The sequence below is a fragment of the Protopterus annectens genome, chromosome 16.part0, assembly GCF_019279795.1.
Source record: "Protopterus annectens isolate FY-2018-M chromosome 16.part0, PAN1.0, whole genome shotgun sequence".
NCBI classification, from domain to species: domain Eukaryota; kingdom Metazoa; phylum Chordata; order Ceratodontiformes; family Protopteridae; genus Protopterus; species Protopterus annectens.
In genome coordinates this window covers 671,472,086-671,495,367 of record NC_056750.1, presented here as the reverse complement: position 1 = coordinate 671,495,367, position 23,282 = coordinate 671,472,086, and the positions used below count along the sequence as shown (strand labels likewise).

Genomic DNA, 23,282 nt, shown 5'->3' with positions numbered 1-23,282 from the left:
AAGGTCTACAAGAGGGTAGTGAGACCAGCTATGTTATATGGGTTGGAGACAGTGGCATTGACAAAAAGGCAGGAATCGGAGCTTGACGTGGCAGAGTTGAAGATGTTAAAATTTGCACTGGGTGTGATGAGGATGGACAGGATTAGGAATAAGTATATTAGAGGGTCAGCCCAGGTTGGAAGGTTTGGAGACAAAGCAGGAGAGGCAAGATTACGTTGGTTTGGACATGTGCTGAGGAGGGATGCAGAGTATATTGGGAAAAAGATGCTAAGGATGAAGCTGCCAGGTAACAGGAAAAGAGGAAGGCCTAACATAAGCTTTATGGATGTGGTGAGAGAGGACATGGGACATGCAGGTGGTTGGTGCGAGAGCAAGATGCAGAGGACAGGAAGAAATGGAAACACTCGATCCGCTGTGGCGACCCCTAAGGGAGCAGCTGAACAAAGAAGAAGAAGAAACTAATTTGTAGTGATCAGTTCCTGAACATCTTTATTTTTCCAAAGGAAAGAACAGTGTAGTGGGGAGTTAACAAGCATTTCATCTTTTAGCTGATTTATTTGCAAGTTTTTTGTTTTCTGCAAAAACGGGTACTGCTGCACTTATGGATATGTCATTTAAAATGTAACACAGCATTTCATTGTTTGCATTTGGGTCTTGCAGTCAGCATGACATAGGTTTTCTTCACTTCACAAAACACACATGCTACAGCTATAACCAAAGTGCATTATGTAAGCCAGCTGCTGCAGTGTTAGCTGTCATTCCACTTCTGTAGTATAAAGTATTTGTGCATGCTAAAATTATACCAGAGGTCAAATTTAGTACTTGAAACGGAAGCATCTGCTGTTATTTCAAAACACCAAATTTAGTGTGGAGGATTCAGACAATAAACTCTTATAATAAGATACGTGGCAGGTATGTGACTGGGCAAGACAATTACCCAGACATTGGTTCTGAGCTGTGGCTGAAATGGGCTTCTGTGCATCAATCCACTACTCCCAGTAAACAAAAACTAAATAAATGCTCAAACTAAATAATTTTCCTTAACTAAAAACATACAATAAGTGTTGGGTTCTACTGGTGAACAAGCATCTGCACTACTCAGAAAACTGTAATATTAACAGAATCAAACATCAAACTTTATTAATGCAATTAAGGGCTTTTGCCCTCCATTCATTGGAACACTTCTTCAGAACTACTCTTTTTTTTTTTTTTTTGCTCTATTTTTGTCCCTCCTTGTCCTTTATTGTTACTGGCTTGGCATCCTGGTCCCCTATAATGTTGGGTCTACCAGCTACCTCCTTTGCCTCTCCCCAGACTATACCGGTACTGCTAGAGCTGGTCATGAACTTAAGACATCTGGGGACTTGGCATGTCTTTGCATCTATCCAGGGGAAATTTCTTTTTTGATATGACTTGCCTACTTTTGCCACCTCCCCTCCATATCTAATGGTATGCTTGAGAGGCAGGCATGCAATGGAGATGTGCAGCATATCATCACATCTCTGGGACACCTCAGCCATGTCTGTGTAATCTCAACTCTTGCCAGGCACAATTACCAACATGTTATCCCCAGCCTCCACTTGAGAATGACATCACGACACCCACAGATCCATCCTCCCACCCCAGGGTGGTAATGCCCATCCCTCCCTGATGCTCTATCAATAGCTTGAGCCACTAATCAAACCAGGGTTGGTTGGGCTGTAGTCAGGGTTTTATCCCTCTACACCACTGCAGTCAGGGCTTTATCCCTCTACACCACTGCAGTCAGGGCTTTAACCCTCTACACCACTGCAGTCAGGGCTTTATCCCTCTACACCACTGCAGTCAGGGTTTTATCCCTCTACACCACTGGAGTCGGGGTTTTATCCCTCTACACCACTGGAGTCGGGGTTTTATCCCTCTACACCACTGGAGTCGGGGTTTTATCCCTCTACACCACTGGAGTCAGGGTTTTATCCCTCTACACCAGTGGAGTCGGGGTTTTATCCCTCTACATCACAGTAGTCGGGGTTTTATCCCTCTACATCACAGGAGTCAGGGTTTTATCCCTCTACATCACAGTAGTCAGGGTTTTATCCCTCTACACCACTGGAGCAGCTTTCAAAATTAATCGATTACATCATGCAGATGTATGAATGTACATCATGTAGGCCCACTGCACAGCAACCAGCTGGATAGTATGACTATGCAAAGGGGATGGTATGGCCGCATGTGAGGATGTTGATTTTCACCTAGGGAAATGAATTGGCCATACAGCTCTTGGATGTGGGATTGATACTTGAAGTGTTGAGGACCACCTAACAAAAAACTGTTGCAAAAAATTAAAATTCTCTATCAATGGTGTGATATAATTTGCAACAATTAAAAGAGCTAAACTTGTATTTTAACAATAAAATATAATTCAGTCTGCTGTGTTGTGACTGTGGTTTGCCCTACCAAATCTCACACAGCAGTTAAAAGTACCTCACTTTGGTTATTTGAAATGAGGGAGCTGCACTGCTGACGTCTACAGTGAAAGAACAGGTAACTGCAGTATTGAAGACAAGGTCAAATACAGTTTTGTATTTTGCTTATAGACAGACTACATCTTGTTAACTTTGTTGAATGTGTTGCAACAAAGAGGTTGTTTTTGGGGATAGTCTCAGGTGCCAAAGATTTCAGGAATGAAGGTGTTTGATCATAGAGCACAATAAATGCAGTGAAATAGTTTCACTGTACTGCAGACTCTTTCCCATGTGTAACCACAGTGGACCACACTGCTGCTGCATGCTGTACCTCAACCTCCCCAAAAGAAACATTAACTTTATTAGCTCAATGACAAGAATTGCTGTTCACCTCTTCTACTGGCTTCTGTCTGAGTAATGTTTGTAGCTACAACTTCCCTCATTACCTGTCAACTGCTCTCTGCTGCCTCCCACAGCTGGGATTCTTCTGCGTTCTTTTCCACTTTCTTCCCACCTTTCAGAATAGGAGTTTGGTATTTAATCTCCCTAGCTGTCCTCACATCTACTTCTGATATCAGAACCCATTAGAAGTTTTAGTCCTTTAGCAAACTATATTTTTGCCTGGACAATACCATTTACACTTCAGTATTCTGTTATCAATTCCTGTTTTATTAAGAAGTCTCAAAGAGAGAATGACACACTTTCTTTTTATTAACAGGATTTGCTTTGCTATCAGTCTGGTAAGTTACAGTATACTCCATTTCTAGTAGAATGTGCATATGGCCAACTCAGTCTAGAGAATGTACAACATGTCCAGAATATGTCTTTAGTCAACTGCCATTACATCAAATTGAAAACTGTATGCATTTCACCAAACACCTGTGACTGCAAAACTGCCAAAACTATAAGTGCTGAGGGGTACAATTTGCTACAGTTAGAATTAGCACAGAGCTACATTCAAATCCTTAAAGGCAGAATAGGGATCACAAGTGCATTTTTACACCTGACTATCCTGTTGTAATTTCCTAAAACTTTCTAAGGACTCCCAAAAGAGGACAGACACTCAACATTTTACAGAAAGGTACTAAATGGTAAGATGATCTGACAGTTTTGTATGGTTTACATGGAGTTGGGCGTATGGCCAATTGTCAAACAGGGTGTTCTTCGAACTTATATGTCAAAGATTTAGATGTCGAACGGTCAGAACGTCGTATAAAAGTCGAAATTCGACATTTCCGACTGCTCTACAACCTAAACAAGCACTACCATGGGTCAAAAGGGGGGGGATGTTTGGCGTTTCGACATAATTGTGTTTGCAATTATGCCGAACTGGCATTCTGCAGTTCGACATGCTGTGTTCGACAATTGGCCATACGACTAAATCCATGCATACCGTTTTGGGTTTACATGCATTTGGTTGTATGGCCAATTGTCGAACAGGGTGCTCTTCGAACTTATATGTCGAAGATTTAGATGTTAAATGGCCAGAATGTCGTATAAAAGTATAAAACCTTATACTTTGTTTTAATTAGATGTTGTTACATAATTTTTGCTCAGGGTGAAGAAGGCACATGCCCAGATTATATATTTACTGCATTATTGCATCAGTTACAGAAGTCGTTTATATTTCTCTTGAACAGGAAAAGCTTTTCTTGCTGGCTATGTGATTCCACCAAAGCTAGACTTGTACCCAGTGATGTACATTACATGAACAGAAAACTGTGAATTTATCTTTGACTTATAATTAAATTCAGTCCATTCTGTAGCTCACAGACACGACGTATTGTTCTGAAAAAAAAAATGCTACAGTATTTATCAAACAGTTTCAGACATATGGTCCTATACTTCTAAGTACACCAGTTGTCCTACACAGCAAATTGTTTATTCTGTTTTCAGTATATTTTTTGACATTAGACATGTTCATTTGACATTTTAATAATAAAAACTCAGTAAAGACTTGAAAGATATCATGAATATGCTCTTATGAAATTAAAACTAAAATAATATCCTTTTCTAAGAAAGGGATATTTTTGACATGTTTAGTGTTGAGAATGTGCTGTCTGCTTTTCCTAACTGCTAATATTTCACTCAGTGCAGAGTATAAAGCTGACCATCCAGGCATCTTGTTATGAAAATTTAATAAGAATACCTTGAAGAATACAAAGTATTAACATTTGTAAGAGGAAACATTTTTCAGGTCAGAATGGCCATTTAAAACTAGCAAACTGATTGGAACATTTGTAAAATAGTTCAAAGCAAAATCATAGTTTGTGGCCATTTTCAGAGCAGCAAATATATCTTCAATGGTTTCTAAAGCTTCACCACATTCGTAGCTATGGCTTATATGCTTCACTTATGTGGTCAATGGTTCCCTTCTCTTCTTAATCCAGCATCTCAGACACTCTTTCTTCACGTGCTTATGTCACCATGTTATGGCATGTTAGGTTGCCTCCCTAAGTCACCCACAGTGAGTATTATTTGCTTTACATTTTTTTTTTTGCACTTTTTCTGTTGTGCTCTTTTTTTAGTGCTTATCAAGCCACACTCCCTGGAACATGAGGCATTTTATTGTTACAATAAGAGTGCAAGATTTGCTACCGACTCATCTTATAGATCCTATCACTGCACTGCCTTAAGTCAACTAAATTGGCTTGAGTTACCTAATTACCTAACTCTCACCCAACTTATAATGGCCCATGGCATAATATACCAGCCTGACAACTGTCTAGCACCCCGTAATGCACTTCAGCCACAATCTAACCGAAGACATATGAAATCTTCTGACAAACTCCTATTACAAGTCACAAAAGCTGACAACAGCTATGGAGATGCTCTTTACCCTAATCGAATCTCCATGACCTGGAACTTAACTCCCCAGCACATCTTAGCTACTACCAATCCCTCACAGTTTAAAATACTTCTGAAGTCCCATCTGTGTAATTCTTGGCTCTGTTCTTGTCTAACTCCTGGATAATTATCATTTTCCTATTGCTTACCTTCTGGCTGTCACTCAGCTGTCTTTGGTTTTTCACATACATACCTTGTCTATCTTTCTCCGCAGATGTTTTTCTGTCTACATTATGTATGTTTAACTCATCACACCTATAATCTCACCATAAGTTTTATCGTACTTTCTCCTACATACTCTGTCCAGTTTTTTTCCCTCCACTCTCACTCTAATTACCTCATTGCTACTAAACTATTCACCAACACCTTGTATAGTGTTTTGCTTATTAATAATTGCTGATATTGTTTTACACATGAAACAATTGTTTATTCCTACTATGTGTTAGTTATGTTCCTTTTACATGTTTTTATGTATAACCTTGTACATGTATTATGTATAATTTGTTTTCTTTTGTTTATGCTACTGTTGAATAAGTTTACAATCTGTGTCACTTTTGTAAACTGTATCTTTTGGGGCTTTCCCCCTAGGTCTTCACTGAAAATGGACCTGTGCCTAGTTGGACTATCCCGGTAAACAAATGTCAAACACATAAATAAATTTTGCATTTCTTTGGGATTTTTTGCTTTATTTTCTATGGTGTTCACTTTCAGCATGTACATGGGCATGGCTGGTTTAAATGGACCATTTCAGTACTGTGTCATTTACTCAACTGCTAGCCTAATTTTGCTGTATGCATTTTACTTTTTTAAGGCCCAGACTGTTGCTTGCTACAATATTTTAGCACTATCAAGTTTGGATACAGACTCATGTTTCTCACTGGCTAAACCACCTTTCAAGCAAAAGCTCAGACTGGCTGCTTCTTGAATGGCTCTCCAACTCTGTCCAGTTTGTTTTACTGGTTGCTTTCTATTGTTTTCTGCTGGATGGTTTGTAGCAACTGTTAGCTTTTATTGGTCAACTCTTACTAAACTACATTTTATATGTTAAATTAATGGATCAAATCTCTGTCTCTGCTGGTTTATTTGAAATGATTTGCATTACTTTTTTTCTAAAGCAGACGGCAAAATGGTTTAAGCACACACAACAGTTGCACTCAACAACCAATTTTAGCCTTTTTTTCCTTTTTTAGCTCCAGTTCTTTTTGCAGGCTTGGGATATTGCAGTTTACTTTACATATATATATATATTATATATATATATATATATATATATATATATATATAAAAGTCAGCATTATAAAAATATTGGATAATTATAACTTCACACCTAAAGATACAAATTTATGTAAAAAATGATAGCTTTACTCACTTATATCATTGTTATATGTTGCAATAAATACAACAAAACATTCTTCTTTAACAGTGGAGATGCAGCCTCTCTTTTGCCTATGAGGCCAGGAGCACAATCTAAGTGCTCTTTATATGTAACTTTGCCGATAACTGAACATTTTCATAACAAATATAAAAACATTTTAGAGATGCAGTGATTTTAAACGAGTCTATATTAAATGCTCGAAGATGCTTTCCATCAAATGCCTCTTCATCGACACATAATCAGAGACGGAACTAAACCACAAATGTTCAAAACAACGATTTCTTTCCCTGGGAATGAAATCGCTTGCACTAAAAACACACACAAACAATTTCAAACAAGGGGGGGGGGCTTTGCCCCCCACACCCCCAATGTGGGGGGCTGTGCCCCCCCCCAACTAAATATACCAACTTCGAAATCGCACTATAGTGAGGTAAAGGGCAGTGTCACAGCTCAAGCCAAGTGATTTTTTTTCCCCTGGGGGAAAAAAAACGCTGACCTGAGCCTTGCTATTTTCAGATTTCAGTCTATATGTGTCGGTGAAACAGCATTTGCTGTAATGCCTTTTCAGACCCTTTTAAACAATGCACAAAGACAGTGAGCAGTGAAAATATCTTAAGTAAAATAAACAGTAGTAGAGAGAGAAAACTATCGTTACAGCAGAGAGCTGGATGAAACAGAACTGCTAAACTCCCTATAAACATATAAACTATACAAAACAACTGATGTCAGTATCAGTATTAAACACCTCTTTACTACTTGGCTTGATAAAATTTCTCAGCACTACAATGGTAGTTAATTTTAGGAATCAAATTTCAAAAGTATGTATAATACACTTCTGCCGACCCCTCCCTCTTCCCCCACTGAGTCTCTGAGACAGTCTCTTCGGATACTCAAAACAGCATCTTTGGAGCTGTACTGGGTTTGAAACAATTACTCGGATAAGCAGGTGAGGTGAATTTACCTCTGACAGAATTCTCCACTTCCAGTTTTGCTTCCTCCATATTTATTAAATCCTAAGTATGGAGAACAAGAATGATTGTCCATCAATTTAGGGCATAGTACTGGTCATTTATTCTTTGGGGGAATATAGAATTGTTCATCTACCCCTGCAGGGATATGGTACTGGTTGTCCATTCTTCTGGGGGGTACAGAAGTGGCGATCCACTCCTTTAAGAATATGATGCTTGTCATGTCATCTGGGGTACAGAATTAATCATCTACCCTTCTAGGGGTCTGACACTGGTCACCCATTCTTCAAAGGATATGAAATACTGCTCATCTGTCCTTTTAAGGTATGGCACTGACTGACCTTTCTGGGGTAAATAAAAGGTGAACCACCTTTCTTGGAATCTGCAGTTTATCAGCTGACAACCCATCAAAGCTCAAATATTTTGTAGATGGCAGAAACACTTCTGGCAGGTGTGCATTTTGAAACAGTACATATTCTGTACTTGCCACGTCTAATTTCAAATGGGTACGTAACAGGCCCTTACCTTGAGGCAATTTAAACATGCTGATGTCTGCCAGCATTGGATCATCTGATTATATAGTCTGCCATTCATATGATTTCATTGCTGTTTCTGTACTTCTCTTTGACCATTGGGATTCGGTAAATCCAAATGGGACCCTCCCTAAGTTCTGACTTAGTAACAGTGCTGCTGGCACTGCACTTATGGTTGCATGCACTGTAGTATTACTTACAAAAAAAGTATACCTTATAGTGTAACAGTTCATGATATGGCCTCACTTCATTAACAGCATTCTAAAACACCTGCATGAATCCTTCTACTGACACATTTGTGGACGGATGATAACCAGATGTGAAATGCTTCATTTTATGACGGCTTTGAATTCTTTTGATGAAAATGATTTTGTGATGGCTTTGAAATTTTTTGATGAAGACTGTGGTTCATTATCACTAATAATCTGTTTGAGCACATTATTTATTGTTAAGCATGCCAGGAACATGGGGAGCAAGCAAGATCAGAACCTTTGGTAAAGGCCCTAGCAATTTGTGAGAATTTTTGGTAAAGATCCCGGCAATTAAGGTAGAAGGGGGGGTGCAGCTGAAATGATGCTGTGTATCAGTCCTCAGTTGTATCAGAGGAGGAGGAGAGAGCTGTGGAGATGACAAAAGTGTGGGTTAGGAAGTCATGGTCACTTTTAAGGAGGGAGTTGAACTTGAGAAGGGTGGAACTGGAGAGTTCAGAACTCCAAGACCGACAGAGAATATAACCAATTCAGCTTTTGGCTCATGACTGGTACCTGTAAACTGACACATTACACCAGAAAAGATACGAGTTCTGGATGTGATCCTTAAGGCAGATGAGGTCTCTCACACACACACACACACACACACACACACACACACACACACACACACACACACACACACACAGAAAAAGGTGCCACTAGCTAATGCAGGACATAGCAGTGTGTGGTTTAGAGCTGAAGGGAAGGGTAAAAATGCAAAGAAAGAGTGGATTATGCTGAACTGGAAAAGAAGGTAAAAACTGAAAAGCTAAGTTACAGCAGTGAGATACATGAAGGGAGTAAGTTATGAGAACGGGTTAGGGATGGAGTAGTTATAATACACATAAATACCACAAATATGGAAGATAGAAAAGCAAGGAAACAACAAAGGCTAGATAAACGAGCAAGTATAAATAAAAGCAAATAATTAATTTATTATAACACTCTAGTGCCTCAGGTACAAACTAGCCTTCAAGGAGTAAAGTAACTAAACAAACAGCAGCATTATATACACACACACACCAATCAACTTTTTCCAAAATAGTAGCTTTCAAACCCTGGGGATCAGAGTTATGATACATCACTCCAGTGGCTCTACTCGGCAGTGGCACTAGGAACTAATGTCGGGTGGCACGATGCCAGGGTAATCCTATGGGCTAGACTTGTAAAGGCAATCAACTGAAAATATCCACAAACCAGGTAACCAAAGGGAGGAAGAACAGCAAAGTCCTCTGTAGAAAACACTCCTTTATTGAATAAAACCACAGTAGTTAAGCGTTTTCATCCCTCTCATAGGGACTTCTTCAGAACAATACCATCAAGATTTCCCAGCATTCATATACATCTGTTTCCTTGGTGAAAACTGCAAAACCAAAACAAAATAACCAAGGAGCCTGTTATTTTTGTTATTTTTTAGGTTTAGAAAAATAACAGGCTCCTTGGTTATTTTCTGGAGTTACAGGGAGTCGTCTTAGTGAAATTGAAACTGTTTTAGGAAGAAAACAAAAGTTTTGGTGTTGCAGTTTTCACCAAGGAAACGGATGTATATGAATGCTGGGAAATCTTGATGGTATTGTTCTGAAGAAATCCCTATGAGAGGGATGAAGCACTTTACCATGGCTTTATTCAATAAAGGAGTGTTTTCTACAGAGGACTTTGCTGTTCTTCCTCCCTTTGGTTAGGCTTGCAAAGGTTCCAGGGCCACTAGCCTAGTACACACCTATGAACCTATATCAAAATGTTAGGCATTGGAACTTTCAGTCTTACACTTTTTTTTAAACATCTCTCACATGTTCCTGCAACCTTAATTTAAACTTTTGTTTACTTTCCTACATTAAAAAAAAACTTACAGACATTTTAAAGTGTAGATAATGCCTTCGGTATTACAGCTATACCTTTCTTTCACTTGGAAAGCCAAACATTTAATATTTTGGATAGATTATTGGATTATTTCAAATATGCTACTGAAATAATGTTTAAACATAAATTGTTTTGTAAAGAATCTATTTTTACCACAGATCTGAACACTGAATGTAATTGGAGAGTTTTAATTTAACTTAATTGGTTTTGGATAGGGATTTGTTGATGAATATGATTATGTAATTAATTATTTTTTATTAATTGGTGTATGTGTGCATGTAATTGCTGCTATTTGTTTAGTTACTTTACTCCTTGAAGGCTACTTTGTCACTGAGGCACTAGAGTGTTATAATACAGTAATTATTTGCTTTTACTGATATTCACTCATTTTTCTGTGGTTTATCTGGCCTTTTTTCTAATAATAAAACACTCCTGATAAAGGTTTGAGGAAGAGGCAAAAAGGAAAGGACAATGTGGCTTCTCTTCTCTTAACGTTCACTGAAGATTGTTCCAGTTTAGAAACTGATGCATATACTGTACATTACACTCTGCTTGATTATATATTGCATTGGGATTGTTCACTGGAATGCAAATATACAATTACTTCCATGTGACACATGCACGCACACACACGCGCAAACACACACGTGCGTGCACACACTTCTGCATGCAGAAGGTTTACTCTTCCTGTCCCTCTGAACATTATTGTGTTGAACTATACTATTCTAACTAAAAAAAAATTGATACTGATCAGGGAAAAGTGAAATTCTTATACACTGCAATTCTGACTGACAGAACACACCTCTAAATAAGAGAAAGTGTATTTCAATTGTGTGGGCATCAGATAAACAAGGAGTTGAAACAACTGCCTTGGATTAATATTGTTTACCTGAATATATTCACATGTGAATAAAATAAACAATACTACTTTCTCATTTATATGAAACAATACCTTGTCTGTCCAATTAAAAGTATGAGTAAAACACTAGTATAAACATGAAAGAGTTACTGCACAACCCATCAGGCCTTACGGAAAGAAATTAATTATTGCACTGCTGAAGTACAGTCCCCCCCAACCCCATCCCCCAAGAATCATGAAGTAAAAGGGAAAGTTACTCTGAAGCTGGAATTTGATTCGATTTTCCATGGCCTGTAACAGAGCAGCTCTGAATAGTTGCAATAATATATGAGCCCTTCTCATAAGATGGCAAGAACACTTATGCTGTTACAACAACAAATGAGATGAAGGCAGGAATGCAAGGAGTAACACAATGGCTTCACCATGCAACAGTGAAGGTTCTGCGTTGAGTGCTTTGTACCTTTGCCCTGGTATTCTACACTGTGAATGACTATGTTACTGCCAGTAAGCTATTGAGAGGAATTTGATACTGGTGTAAAAATTATGTAATGCTTATTTGCAGAGACTAGTACATGACAACAAATACAAATGACCAGAAGCTGCACTTACCAGATGGATGTCGCAATGTACTGTATTCTGGAGGCAAAATAAGTTGCCCTGTAGTGTGAACGGGAGTAACAGTTCCATCTGAAAAATAGGGTATAGTAGCACCAGTAGAAACACACAGCACAGGGTGACTAGGTGAACCTACTGGCTCAGCGTCTCGTCTAGAAGCTGGAAAATTTAACCCTGGAGCATAACTGAAAGGTTGCTGCTGAGAGTGACTCTTTGTTGGAATTTGAACGTCTTCTAAAGGATGCGAACCACTTGCACTGGCATCATCACCTTCCTCTGCTGGTGGGGCACTGGGAACTACCTCTGCTGAAGCATCTGGTGGTGGGCTATGTGGAGTCACAGGCAACATATTAATGGCAATATTCCCAATGTAGATGGGCAAAGCAATAGAGACCTCTGGAGTCTTCAGTGATACCTGTAGGAAAAGCAAAGAAAGTGGAACTTCTCTGATATTAAACTTATTAACTGGCATAAAACAGCTTGAAATTCTAAATCCTAAAAGCTCAGTGGGATAAAACGTGAAAACTGCATCACATTCCAGCACCCCTTTTTCTCTCTACTATCCTAGATAATGCTACAACCAGGACACATTACACACATACAAACATATAAATTGATGTATGAATCTCTTACGCTACAAATGTGAACTAATTATGAACATCACACATTACACAAGGCTGCGGTGGTGGTGCTGCGGTAGCATTGTCGCCTCACAGTAAGACGTTGTCCTGTTCGATTCTCAGCTAGAGTGTTTTCTGTGTGGAGACATGCGTGAATGGGCGTACCTTCGTTGAAAGTTGTGCGTCAGGGCTGGCAACTCGGCATGTAAAAATCTACTTCCAATCATTAGCGGACCAGAGTTCCGCTGTGGCAACCCCTAACTGGGAAAAGCCGAAAGACACAACAACAACACACTACACCAGCAAAAACCTCACTTTTATTCCATACTAAACGCCTTCTTTCCAATACGATTCTCAGGGACTTTATCAAAGTTAAAAAAAAAACACACTACCAACGTTGGCTATAAATAATCTAATACATCCTGGTAAAAAAAATTAGGTGATGTCTTTCACTTACAACATTTAAAAAAAAAGTATCTCTAAACTACTTATTAACCTACTAAAACAATTTAACATTTTTGAAAACAATTCAGGACACCACCCCTTTAATAAATTCCTAATTATTAGTGCAAATTAGAAAACATTTAAAAAAACACAGATAAAAAATGCAAATTAAAAACAGTAGTTCTATATTTCAAAACACATTGACCACTGATATACTATTCTTAATACTCAGTTTCATACCAGCATTTAACTTCAACTGCCATGTTAATTCTTTGCTTTCCAACACATTGTCAGAGTCTTGAATTTACATTAATCTTATCTATAATGAAAAATTTTAATTTGTTGAATGCATTGCAACTTATGGTACACTTACTTAGGGGATTTGTTACCTTTTTACTCCTAATGTCATAAAAGATGCTCTTTTATTCTTTCAGTCTCCTAGTTGTGCTCCCCACATAAAATGCCGGAGATGAGGTGTAAGTTGCCAAACTTATCACCCAAGTCATTTCACAATTGTATTTTCCTGGGCAGGTAATAATTCTTTCTTAGTGGTTGACACTTACAAAAGGCCCATCATTAATGTATCGGCAATATCTGCATCTGCCACATTTGGCCATCTTTTTGTTATTATTGTTTCTACAACATACATTTGGCCCATTTATCCCACCCACAAAATAAATATGTTGCCCAAAAATTGGTGGTAGGCATGTACCTTATCAAAAAAAATTAATGCGGCCAATACTACATTGGCATACGGGGGTGGGGGCACAAGCAGCACCCACGGACACCAGCTATCTGGTGGAAGTACTCTTCTTTAAAATACATAAAATTATTTTTGACCACCATTTCTAAGAAATATTCCAATACGTTTATTTCATGGTTTGTAAACTCAGTGTAACCTATCAGCATTTTGAGAAAGTATTCTAAACCTACATTACAGATGATCTCAAAATAAAGATCGTAAACACAGGAAGCTTATTACAGGTGCCAGTGACTATGCAGATAAAGAGAGTATCCATCACTACCGATCTTTAATTGGAAATATTTAGATAAGACCCAAGCAGCACATCATGAATTTGATAGTCCAGGAGATTACGTAGATGAGACACAACAGGATGAAGGAGGTATTCTAAACCTACATTACAGATGATCTCAAAATAAAGATCGTAAACACAGGAAGCTTATTACAGGTGCCAGTGACTATGCAGATAAAGAGAGTATCCATCACTACCGATCTTTAATCGGAAATATTTAGATAAGACCCAAGCAGCACATCATGAATTTGATAGTCCAGGAGATTACGTAGATGAGACACAACAGGATGAAGGAGGTTTTTTTTTTTTAGAATACCCCCCCATTTCAGACGGACCAGGAGATTGCCAATCAGAACGGCTAGCAACAGCATAACTGGACAGGTTAGAACAACAAGACCAAGGGCCGCCAGAAGCTAAGAGGAGCCAGAAACAGGAGGTGACAATTGCACCAGTGTTAATTCAAGAATGTGTTTGAACAGGTAACTTTAAGCTTTTTAATTTTTGCTTTATGGTAGTTGTTGAAGGAGCACACTTGTTGCTCAAAAGGGGATTTATTTATGTGCTTAATTTTAAAATGGACTTGGTAGCAGCCTTGAAACAGCTCTAGCTTTATATTAGAAGTTTGAACCTAGGACTGTTTTTTTTTTCAAATAGAAATGACAAGTTGCCTAATGTATGTGTTAAAAGGAAAAGTACATGTTATACTTCCACACCATCTGATCGTGGTGTTTTTTGAGAAATGTTGAGAACAACAATTTGGTCACAAATAGGAATGCAAAGGGATAACTTGGCTTCTGGTGAATGGTGGGTTTTGGATGAGTTAACACAACAACCATCCAAGTTATGAAGCTGGATAAGAAGGGGGGTTGTTGCGAAGGATTCTATGGATTACTATGTAAAAATGCATAATTTGTCTGATGACTCTACATACATGACACTATCTAAAAATGAAGTCAACTCAGCATATGGAAGGATAGACTTTTATTTATATGATGTGTTAATACAGGGTTTGATAACTGAGCTACATATGAGTTTGTCACAATAAAGAGCCCTATTATTCCAGCGATTGTTGGCATTCCAAAGATCCATAAGGACTGATGAACCCTCCACAACTAAATTTTCTAAGACTGAGTCACTAGCAGTGTTTATTGATAAATGGGCCAAGCATATATTATCCGACAAAATGTATATATTGTGTGATTCTTGGAATCTTTTGTGCAATTTAAGAGTGGTTGAATTTCAAGTAGAAATTTTTTTTTTTGACAGTGGATGTTAATTTATTTTCTGTCATACCACATCATGTAGGTTTAAAGGAATGTCACAAAATGCTGATCGGTTGCAACAAGTTTATAAACCACGAGATAAATGCAAGGGAATGTTTCTTAAAAATGGTGCCTTTATTAGTTATTTGGGCAATACCACCAACTTTCTGAAATCCACTCATAAATTTTCAACCACAGAGATTAATTATTTAGACTTAACCACTAGAAAAAATATGTCTGAGGAGAGATTCACTTATAATATATACAGAAAGAAGAGTTTTTCACACACACATTTACATTATGATTATCTGTCGCCCTTTGCATCAGAAATGAGCTATTGTCAAAGGCCAGTTGGTTGTCAAAGGCCAGTTGGTGCAAATATCAAGGCTCATTAGTGAGGATAGTTGGTTCTTCCTTCAAATGAGTTTTGTTTAGAACATGTTTAAGCAAAGAAGATATCCCCTTGATTTATTGCAGGTGGCTATGACAGTAGTATTAGAGAAGAGAACTGAAAGGTCTGTGCCTTCATTACCACAAGATATAAATATGGATAAATGATTGATTGGTGCTTACAGACATACAAATTCAGTTTTAGTTTTGCCATTTGCAATTAATATGTAAAAGTAATGAAGAACATCTGGGGAACCGTTTTTCCTGCAGGGGTTAAAACAAAAAATAGGCAAGGGACTAATAATAGTTTTCAGTATGGGCAGAAACATCAAAGAATATTTGGAGTATGTCCCACAGGGTGGGTGGAAGTCACCTAGAAACAATAACAAAAAGATGGCCAAATGTCGTAGATGTAAATATTGCAGACACATTAAATGACAGGCCTTATGTAAATGTCAGTCACTATGAAAGAACTATTACTTGCCCAGGATTATAATTGTGAAACAGATGAGTGGTAAACTTGCACCTCATGTCTGGCATTTTATGTTGGATAGAATAAAAGAACATCTTTATGACTTTTTCTTTCAGCTGCTCCCGTTAGGGGTTGCCACAGTGGATCAACTGTTTCCATTTCTTCCTGTCCTCTGCATCTTGCTCTGTCACACCAACCACCTGCATGTTCCTCTCTCACCACATCCATAAACCTTATCTTAGGCCTTCCTCTTTTCCGGTTACCTGGCAGCTTCATCCTTAGCATCTTTTTCCCAATATACTCTGTATACCTCCTCAGCACATGTCCAAACCAACATAATCTTGCCTCTCTGGCTTTGCCTCCAAACCTTCAAACCTGGGCTGACCCTCAAATATACTTATTCTTAATCCTGTCCATCCTTGTCACACCAAGTGCAAATCTTAACATCTTCAACTCTGCCACGTCAAGCTCTGACTCCTGCCTTTTTGTCAATGCCACTGTCTCCAACCCATATAACATAGCTGGTCTCACTACCCTCTTGTAGACCTTCCCTTTTACTCTTACTGGTACTCGTCTGTCACAAATCACTCCTGACACAATTCTCCACCCACTCCATCCTGCCTGTACTCTCTTCTTCACCTCTCTTCCACACTCACCATTACTCTGAACTGTTGATCCCAACTATTTAAACTCATCCACCTTCGCCACCTCTACTCCCTGCATCCTCACCATTCCTTTATCCTCCCACTCATTCACACACACATATTCTGTCTTAGTCCTGCTGACCTTCATTCCTCTTCTCTCTAGAGCATATCTTAACCTATCCAGGGTCTCCTCCACCTGTTCCCTACTCTCACTACAGATCACAATGTCATCTGCAAACATTGTAGTCCATGGGGACTCCTGTCTGATCTCGTCTGTCATCCTGTCCATCACCATTGCAAATAAGAAAGGGCTCAGAGCTGATCCTTGATGTAATCCCATCTCCACCTTAAACGTATCCGTCACTCCCACCGCAGACCTCACCGTTGTTACACTACCATCATACATATCTTGTACCACTCTTACATACTTCTCTGACACTCCAAACTCCCTCATACAATACCACAACTCCTCTCTAGGCACCCTGTCATATGCTTTCTTTAAATCCACAGAGACACAATGCAACTCCTTCTGACCTTCTCTGTACTTCTCCATCAACACTCTCAGAGCAAACATCACATCTGTAGTGTTCTTTCCTGGCATGAAACCATACTGCTGATCACTAATCATCACCTCTCTTCTTAACCTAGCTTCCACTACTCTTTCCCATAACTTCATGCTGTGACTGATCAATTTAATCCCTCTGTAGTTACTACAGCTCTGCACATCACCCTTATTATTAAAAATCGGTACCAAAACACTTTCTCCATTCCTCAGACATCCTCTCACTTTCCAAGATTTCATTAAACAATCTAGTTAAAAACTCCACTGCCATTTCACCTAAACACCTCCATGCTACCACAGGTATGTCATCTGGACCAATAGCCTTTCCATTCTTCATCCTCTTCATAGCTATCCTTGCTTCCTCCTTGCTAATCCACTGCACTTCATGATTCACTATCCCCACATCATCCAACCTTTTCTCCCTCCCATTCTCTTCATTCATCAACCCCTCAAAGTACTCTTTCCATCTGCTCAACACACTCTCCTCGCTTGTGAGTACATTTCCCTCATTATCCTTTATCACCTTTACCTGCTGCACATCTTTCCTAGCTGGGTCCCTCGGTCTAGCCAATCAGTACAGGTCCTTTTCTCCCTCCTTAGTGTCCAACCTTTCATACAACTCTTCATATGCCTTATCCTTAGCCTTTGCCACATCTCTCTTTGCCATGCACCTCATCTCCTTATACTCCTGTCTACTTTCTTCATCTCTCTGACAATCCCACTTCTTCTTTGCCAACCTCTTTCTCTGTATACTCTCCTGTACTTCCTCATTCCACCACCATGTCTCCTTGTCCTACTTCCTCTTTCCAGATGTCACACCAAGCACCTTTCTAGCCATCTGTCTTACTAGCTCTGCTGTAGTTACCCAGTTATTCGGTAACTCTTCACTGCCACTCAGTGCCTGTCTTAACTCTTCCCTGAACTCCACCTCACAACTACCCTTTTTCAATTTCCACCATTTGATCCTTGGTGCTGCCCTCACACTCATCCTCCTCTTCTTGATCACCAATGTCATCCTACAAACCACCATCCTATGCTGCCTAACTACACTTTCCCCTGCCACCACTTTACAGTCTCCAATCTCCTTCAGACTGGCCCTTCTACATAAGATATAATCCACCTGTGTGCATCTTCCTCCACTCTTGTATGTCACCCTATGTTCCTCTCTCTTGTTAAAACATGTTTTCATCGCAGCCATGTCCATCCTTTTCACAAAATCCACTACCATCTGACCTTCTGCATTCCTTTGCTTAACACCATACCTACCCATCACTTCCTCATCCCCTTTGTTCCCTTCACCAACATGCCCATTGAAATCTGCTCCAAACAGCAGTCTCTCACCCTTGGGTACAGTCATCACCACTTCATCCAACTCACTCCAAAATGTTTCTTTCTCATCCATCGCACACCCAACTTGTGGAGCATATGCACTAACAACATTCATCATTACACCATCAATTTCCAGCTTCATAAACATCACTCTATCCAACACTCTTTTCACCTCCAAAACACTCTTAGCATACTGTTCCTTCAGGATAACGCCCAAGCCATTTCTCCTCCCATCCACACCATGATAAAACAATTGGAGGAAAAAGGTAACTAATGCCCCAAATAAGCAAGCCATGAGTTGCAGTATGCTCAATAAATGCATTTTTTTCTTTATAAATAAGATTAATGTACATTTAAGAGGTGGTGACTTTGACAATACGTTAGACAGCAAAGCATTAACATGACAGTTCAGGTTAAATCCTGGTATGAAGCCTGTATCAGTAGCCAGTGTTTGAAATACAGAGCTACCATTTTTTAATTTGCATTTTTAAACATTGTTTTCTAAATTAGTATTTTCTAATTTGTACTTACAATTAAGAATTTATGTACGGAAATTTAATGAATTTTGTTAAAACTGTTAAATTATTTTAGTAGATTAATAGGTGGTTTAGAGATATGTGCTTTTAAATGATTTAAGTAAAAGACATTGCTTGTTTTTTTACTGGGATGTATCAGTTTGCATAGCCAATGTTGATAGTGTATTTTTTTAACTTTGATAAAAGTCCCTGAGAATTGTATTGGGACGGAAGTGCTTAGTGTGGAATGAAAGTGTGGGGTTTGCTCATCCAGGATTACCAGGTATATTGTGTGAATTTCATTTACGATGTTCTGGACACGTGTGTTTGTGTGTGGTTCCTGAATATGAACAAGCCTTACACTCATGATGCTGTATATACTATTAATAACTCAATGTACAGTGATCAAATAGCAGTAAAATAACAGCAAGATAGAAGCATTTTCAGTTGCTTAAACAAGAAAGGTTTATAACTTAGAATAGGGGTGAGGGTAGCATCATATGATTTATACCAAATACCAAGGGTCAAGACACACAACCCCTTTTGTTACAAAATCATACATGAGTGAGGCCAGTGCTGATGGTGACTACAGCCCAGATGATTTGAGTAGCAGCACAGGCAGAGTTGTAGGACTAACGAGGTGGGTACCCTCATGGGTGAGAGGGGCAGTGTGGTTGGATGCATACCTTCCAGATACACTCTTGGGGGAGGGGGTAAGGTAGATATGACATTATGGGGGTGAGCCACTGCATGATGGTAATCCTCATTAGCTAGTGGGCAGAAGCATGCCCTTTCACTAGGAGGGTGTTGTGGGTCCCCAAAATAATGTTGGTAGCTTGTCCCCCAAAGGGGTAGGATTAGGTTATTTCTCAAGGCACTCATAAATGGCATGCAAGTGACAGCACAAGCATCCTCATGTCTGTCAGGATGATAGCCTCACTGGATGTCTCTATCCTTAGTGGATTTCAAAGGTGAGGTCCTTCCTGGAAGAGAATGAATGGGCAAGGTCCAACACGGGGATGCTTAATGGTCATCATGAAGGAGGAAAAAAGGATATTAAAAAAAAAAAAAATTACAAATGAGTGGAATCCTGATTACAAAACACACAAAATTACTAGAAAAAAACTTGTATACTGTATATGCATAATACTACAAACATTTGGATTAGAAGCCATTGCAAATGGATGAACTTAAAAGGGTCTATATTATATTGTCGCAAGCTGACAATATCGAATCTGATATTGTTGGCACTACAACATCGAAAGCAAAGAATATCGGCCAGGTAAACGGAAATCTCCATAGGGGGAGATTTTCATTTACCTCAATGTAGTGCAGTCTCTGAGTTGGTTTATTTAAGCAGGGGGGGGGGTACAGGGGGGCTTGTCCCCCTGCCTACACCCTTTAGTTTTTCTTTTGTTTTTTTTATCCTCATTCAATATTTTACTGCATCGATCAATTGTGTTCAACAATTATTGCTTTGATTCATTAAAATTTTGATAAGGTAATATAAACGCACTTACAAATATCGCCAACAGACTTTTCTTAATCATGGCAGGAATGTGGAATGCATTCTGTATTCTGCATCAAGTCTACAAGTCTTCCTTAAGTCTATATGGACATATTTCAACAGATATGCATGCTGTGTGCGAGGCTGAGTGTGCATGTGTGTCTGTGTGCACTCTGTGGTGGGCTGGTGTCCCACTGATAATGATTATTTACACCTTGTTCCCACTAAGGCTCCAGCCCCTAGTGACCCTGTGTGTATTTAAAGGGTAACTTACAGGAATGCAACAGTGATGACATCTGTAAAAGCAGTACCAACGCACTTGAATAACAGAAAGTTGCTGTATAAACCAAAGTCCAGCAACCCAGCCACATAACAGGGAGAAACACAGAACAAAGCCTAGGGTTTTAGAACTAATTGTCTTCTTTAATGCAGGACAACATCAGAAATACAAAGAGAACAAAAAATCACTTGATGTATTACAAGCCAACAATCACAAGATCAGATATGGAAAGACAAATGAACACTCCTTGTTACATATATGAGATAAAAGCTTGGCAGCTTTCCTTCTTAGAATACATTTTCATGTTAACTCCATCAGTTAACCCTGGATGACAGCTTGCATTTGTTAATTGCCAACATAGGTTCTTCAATTCCAGCCATGTCTAAATGATGCGATTAACATCAAATGTGTTCTAATTACTATGTAGTTCTGCTTTTTGGATATCTGGAAAAGGACAGATCTGATTTCCCTTCACAGCAGTGGAAGCCAAACAAAAAAACTGACAACTACCAACCTTCTAGTATTGATCTTGTAGGACATACAGGTTCAGAGGTTCTTACTAAGTTACACTACAGGAGACCATCAAAAAGCTCAGCCATATCATCCACTGCTGACAAGATGCTATAAGCTCAACCACATCACCCAATACCGACGAGAGACCAGCAATAACCACATCACTCAATAATGAAGGCCCAACAATAACCACATCACCCAATACTGATGAGAGACCAACAATAACCACATCACCCAACACTGATGAGACCAACAATAACCACATCACCCAACACTGTTGAGAGACCAACAATAACCACATCACCCAATACTGATGACAGACCAACAATAACCACATCACCCAATACTGATGAGAGACCAGCAATAACCACATCACCCAATACTGATGAGAGACCAGCAATAACCACATCACCCAATACTGAAGACCCAACAATAACCACATCACCCAATACTGATGAGAGACCAACCATAACCACATCACCCAACACTGATGAGAGACCAACAATAACCACATCACCCAATACTGATGAGAGACCAACAATAACCACATCACCCAACACTGATGAGAGACCAACAATAACCACATCACCCAACACTTGATGAGAGACTAACAATAACCACATCACCCAACACTGACGAGAGACCAACAATAACCACATCACCCAATACTGATGAGAGACCAAGAATAACCACATCACCCAATAGTGATGAGTGCCCAACAATAACCATATCACTCAATACTAATGAGAGACCAACTATAACCACAATCACCCAACACTGACAAGATACTAACAATAACCACATCACCCAATACTGATGAGACAACAATAACCACATCACACAATACTGATGACTGACTAACAATAACCACATCACCCAAAACTGATGAGGGACTAACAATAACCACATCACCCAACACTGATGAGAGACCAACAATAACCACATCACCCAATACTGATGGGAGACCAACAATAACCACATCCCCCAATACTGATGAGAGACTAACAATAACCACATCACCCAATACTGATGAGAGACCAACAATAACCACATCACCCAATACTGATGAGAGACTAACAATAACCACATCACCCAACACTGATGAGAGACTAGCAATAACCACATCACCCAATACTGATGAGAGACTAACAATAACCACATCACCCAATACTGACAACAGACCAACAATAACCACATCACCCAATACTGATGAGAGACCAACAATAACCACATCACCCAATACTGATGAGAGACCAACAATAACCACATCACCCAATACTGATGAGAGACTAACAATAACCACATTACCCAACACTGATGAGAGACTAACAATAACCACATCACCCAACACTGATGAGAGACTAGCAATAACCACATCACCCAATACTAATGAAAGACTAACAATAACCAAATCACCCGATAACCATATCACTCAATACTGATGACAGACTAATAATGCCTCCTCATTAAGTAGACTTTCTCTACATGTCCCTTGTGAAAATCTGTGATCACCCATCGAGACTAATTTTACATATTTCTAAGGAAGTGCTCTGCTTGATATAAAAGGGCAGCCTATACCATAAATGGGGGATACAGTGGGTTAGATGTCTACCATGCCACCTAGTGTTAGTGATGTGGTTGTTTGGGTTTAAATTTCTAGAATGAGTGGTTTGCTTTACCACTACATTTATTTAGTTGAAGGAGTTCAAAGAGTAATGCATCATTCATAGCACAGAAAGCTGAGCAGAGATCACCCCTCAGGTGTCTGTAGGGCACTGAGTAAGTGGATGGCGCCTTTAGTTTACCAGAGTAGCTAAGGGTACTGAGATCTGAAAAGTTTTTTGGTGCGGAAAGGTTGAAGTCTCTCAAGTTTTTTTTAGGAGTCTAGTGTGGTGCTTGCTGTGTGGTGCATTATACGTAATGATGGACCTAATAAAGGATGAATAAAGACAAACTAA

The 23,282-nt window shown here is 39.2% G+C and overlaps 1 protein-coding gene across 1 annotated transcript in view; it reads right to left on the bottom strand.

The window, feature by feature from the left end:
- The window catches only part of ARRDC1 (arrestin domain containing 1), a 980,794-nt gene that overhangs the window by 93,103 nt on the left and 864,409 nt on the right, over positions 1-23,282 (bottom strand). The window contains exon 7 of the mRNA XM_044057927.1: positions 11,747-12,167. Within this exon, the coding sequence (XP_043913862.1) occupies positions 11,747-12,167 (421 nt within the window). The remainder of the gene's footprint in view (positions 1-11,746; positions 12,168-23,282) is intronic.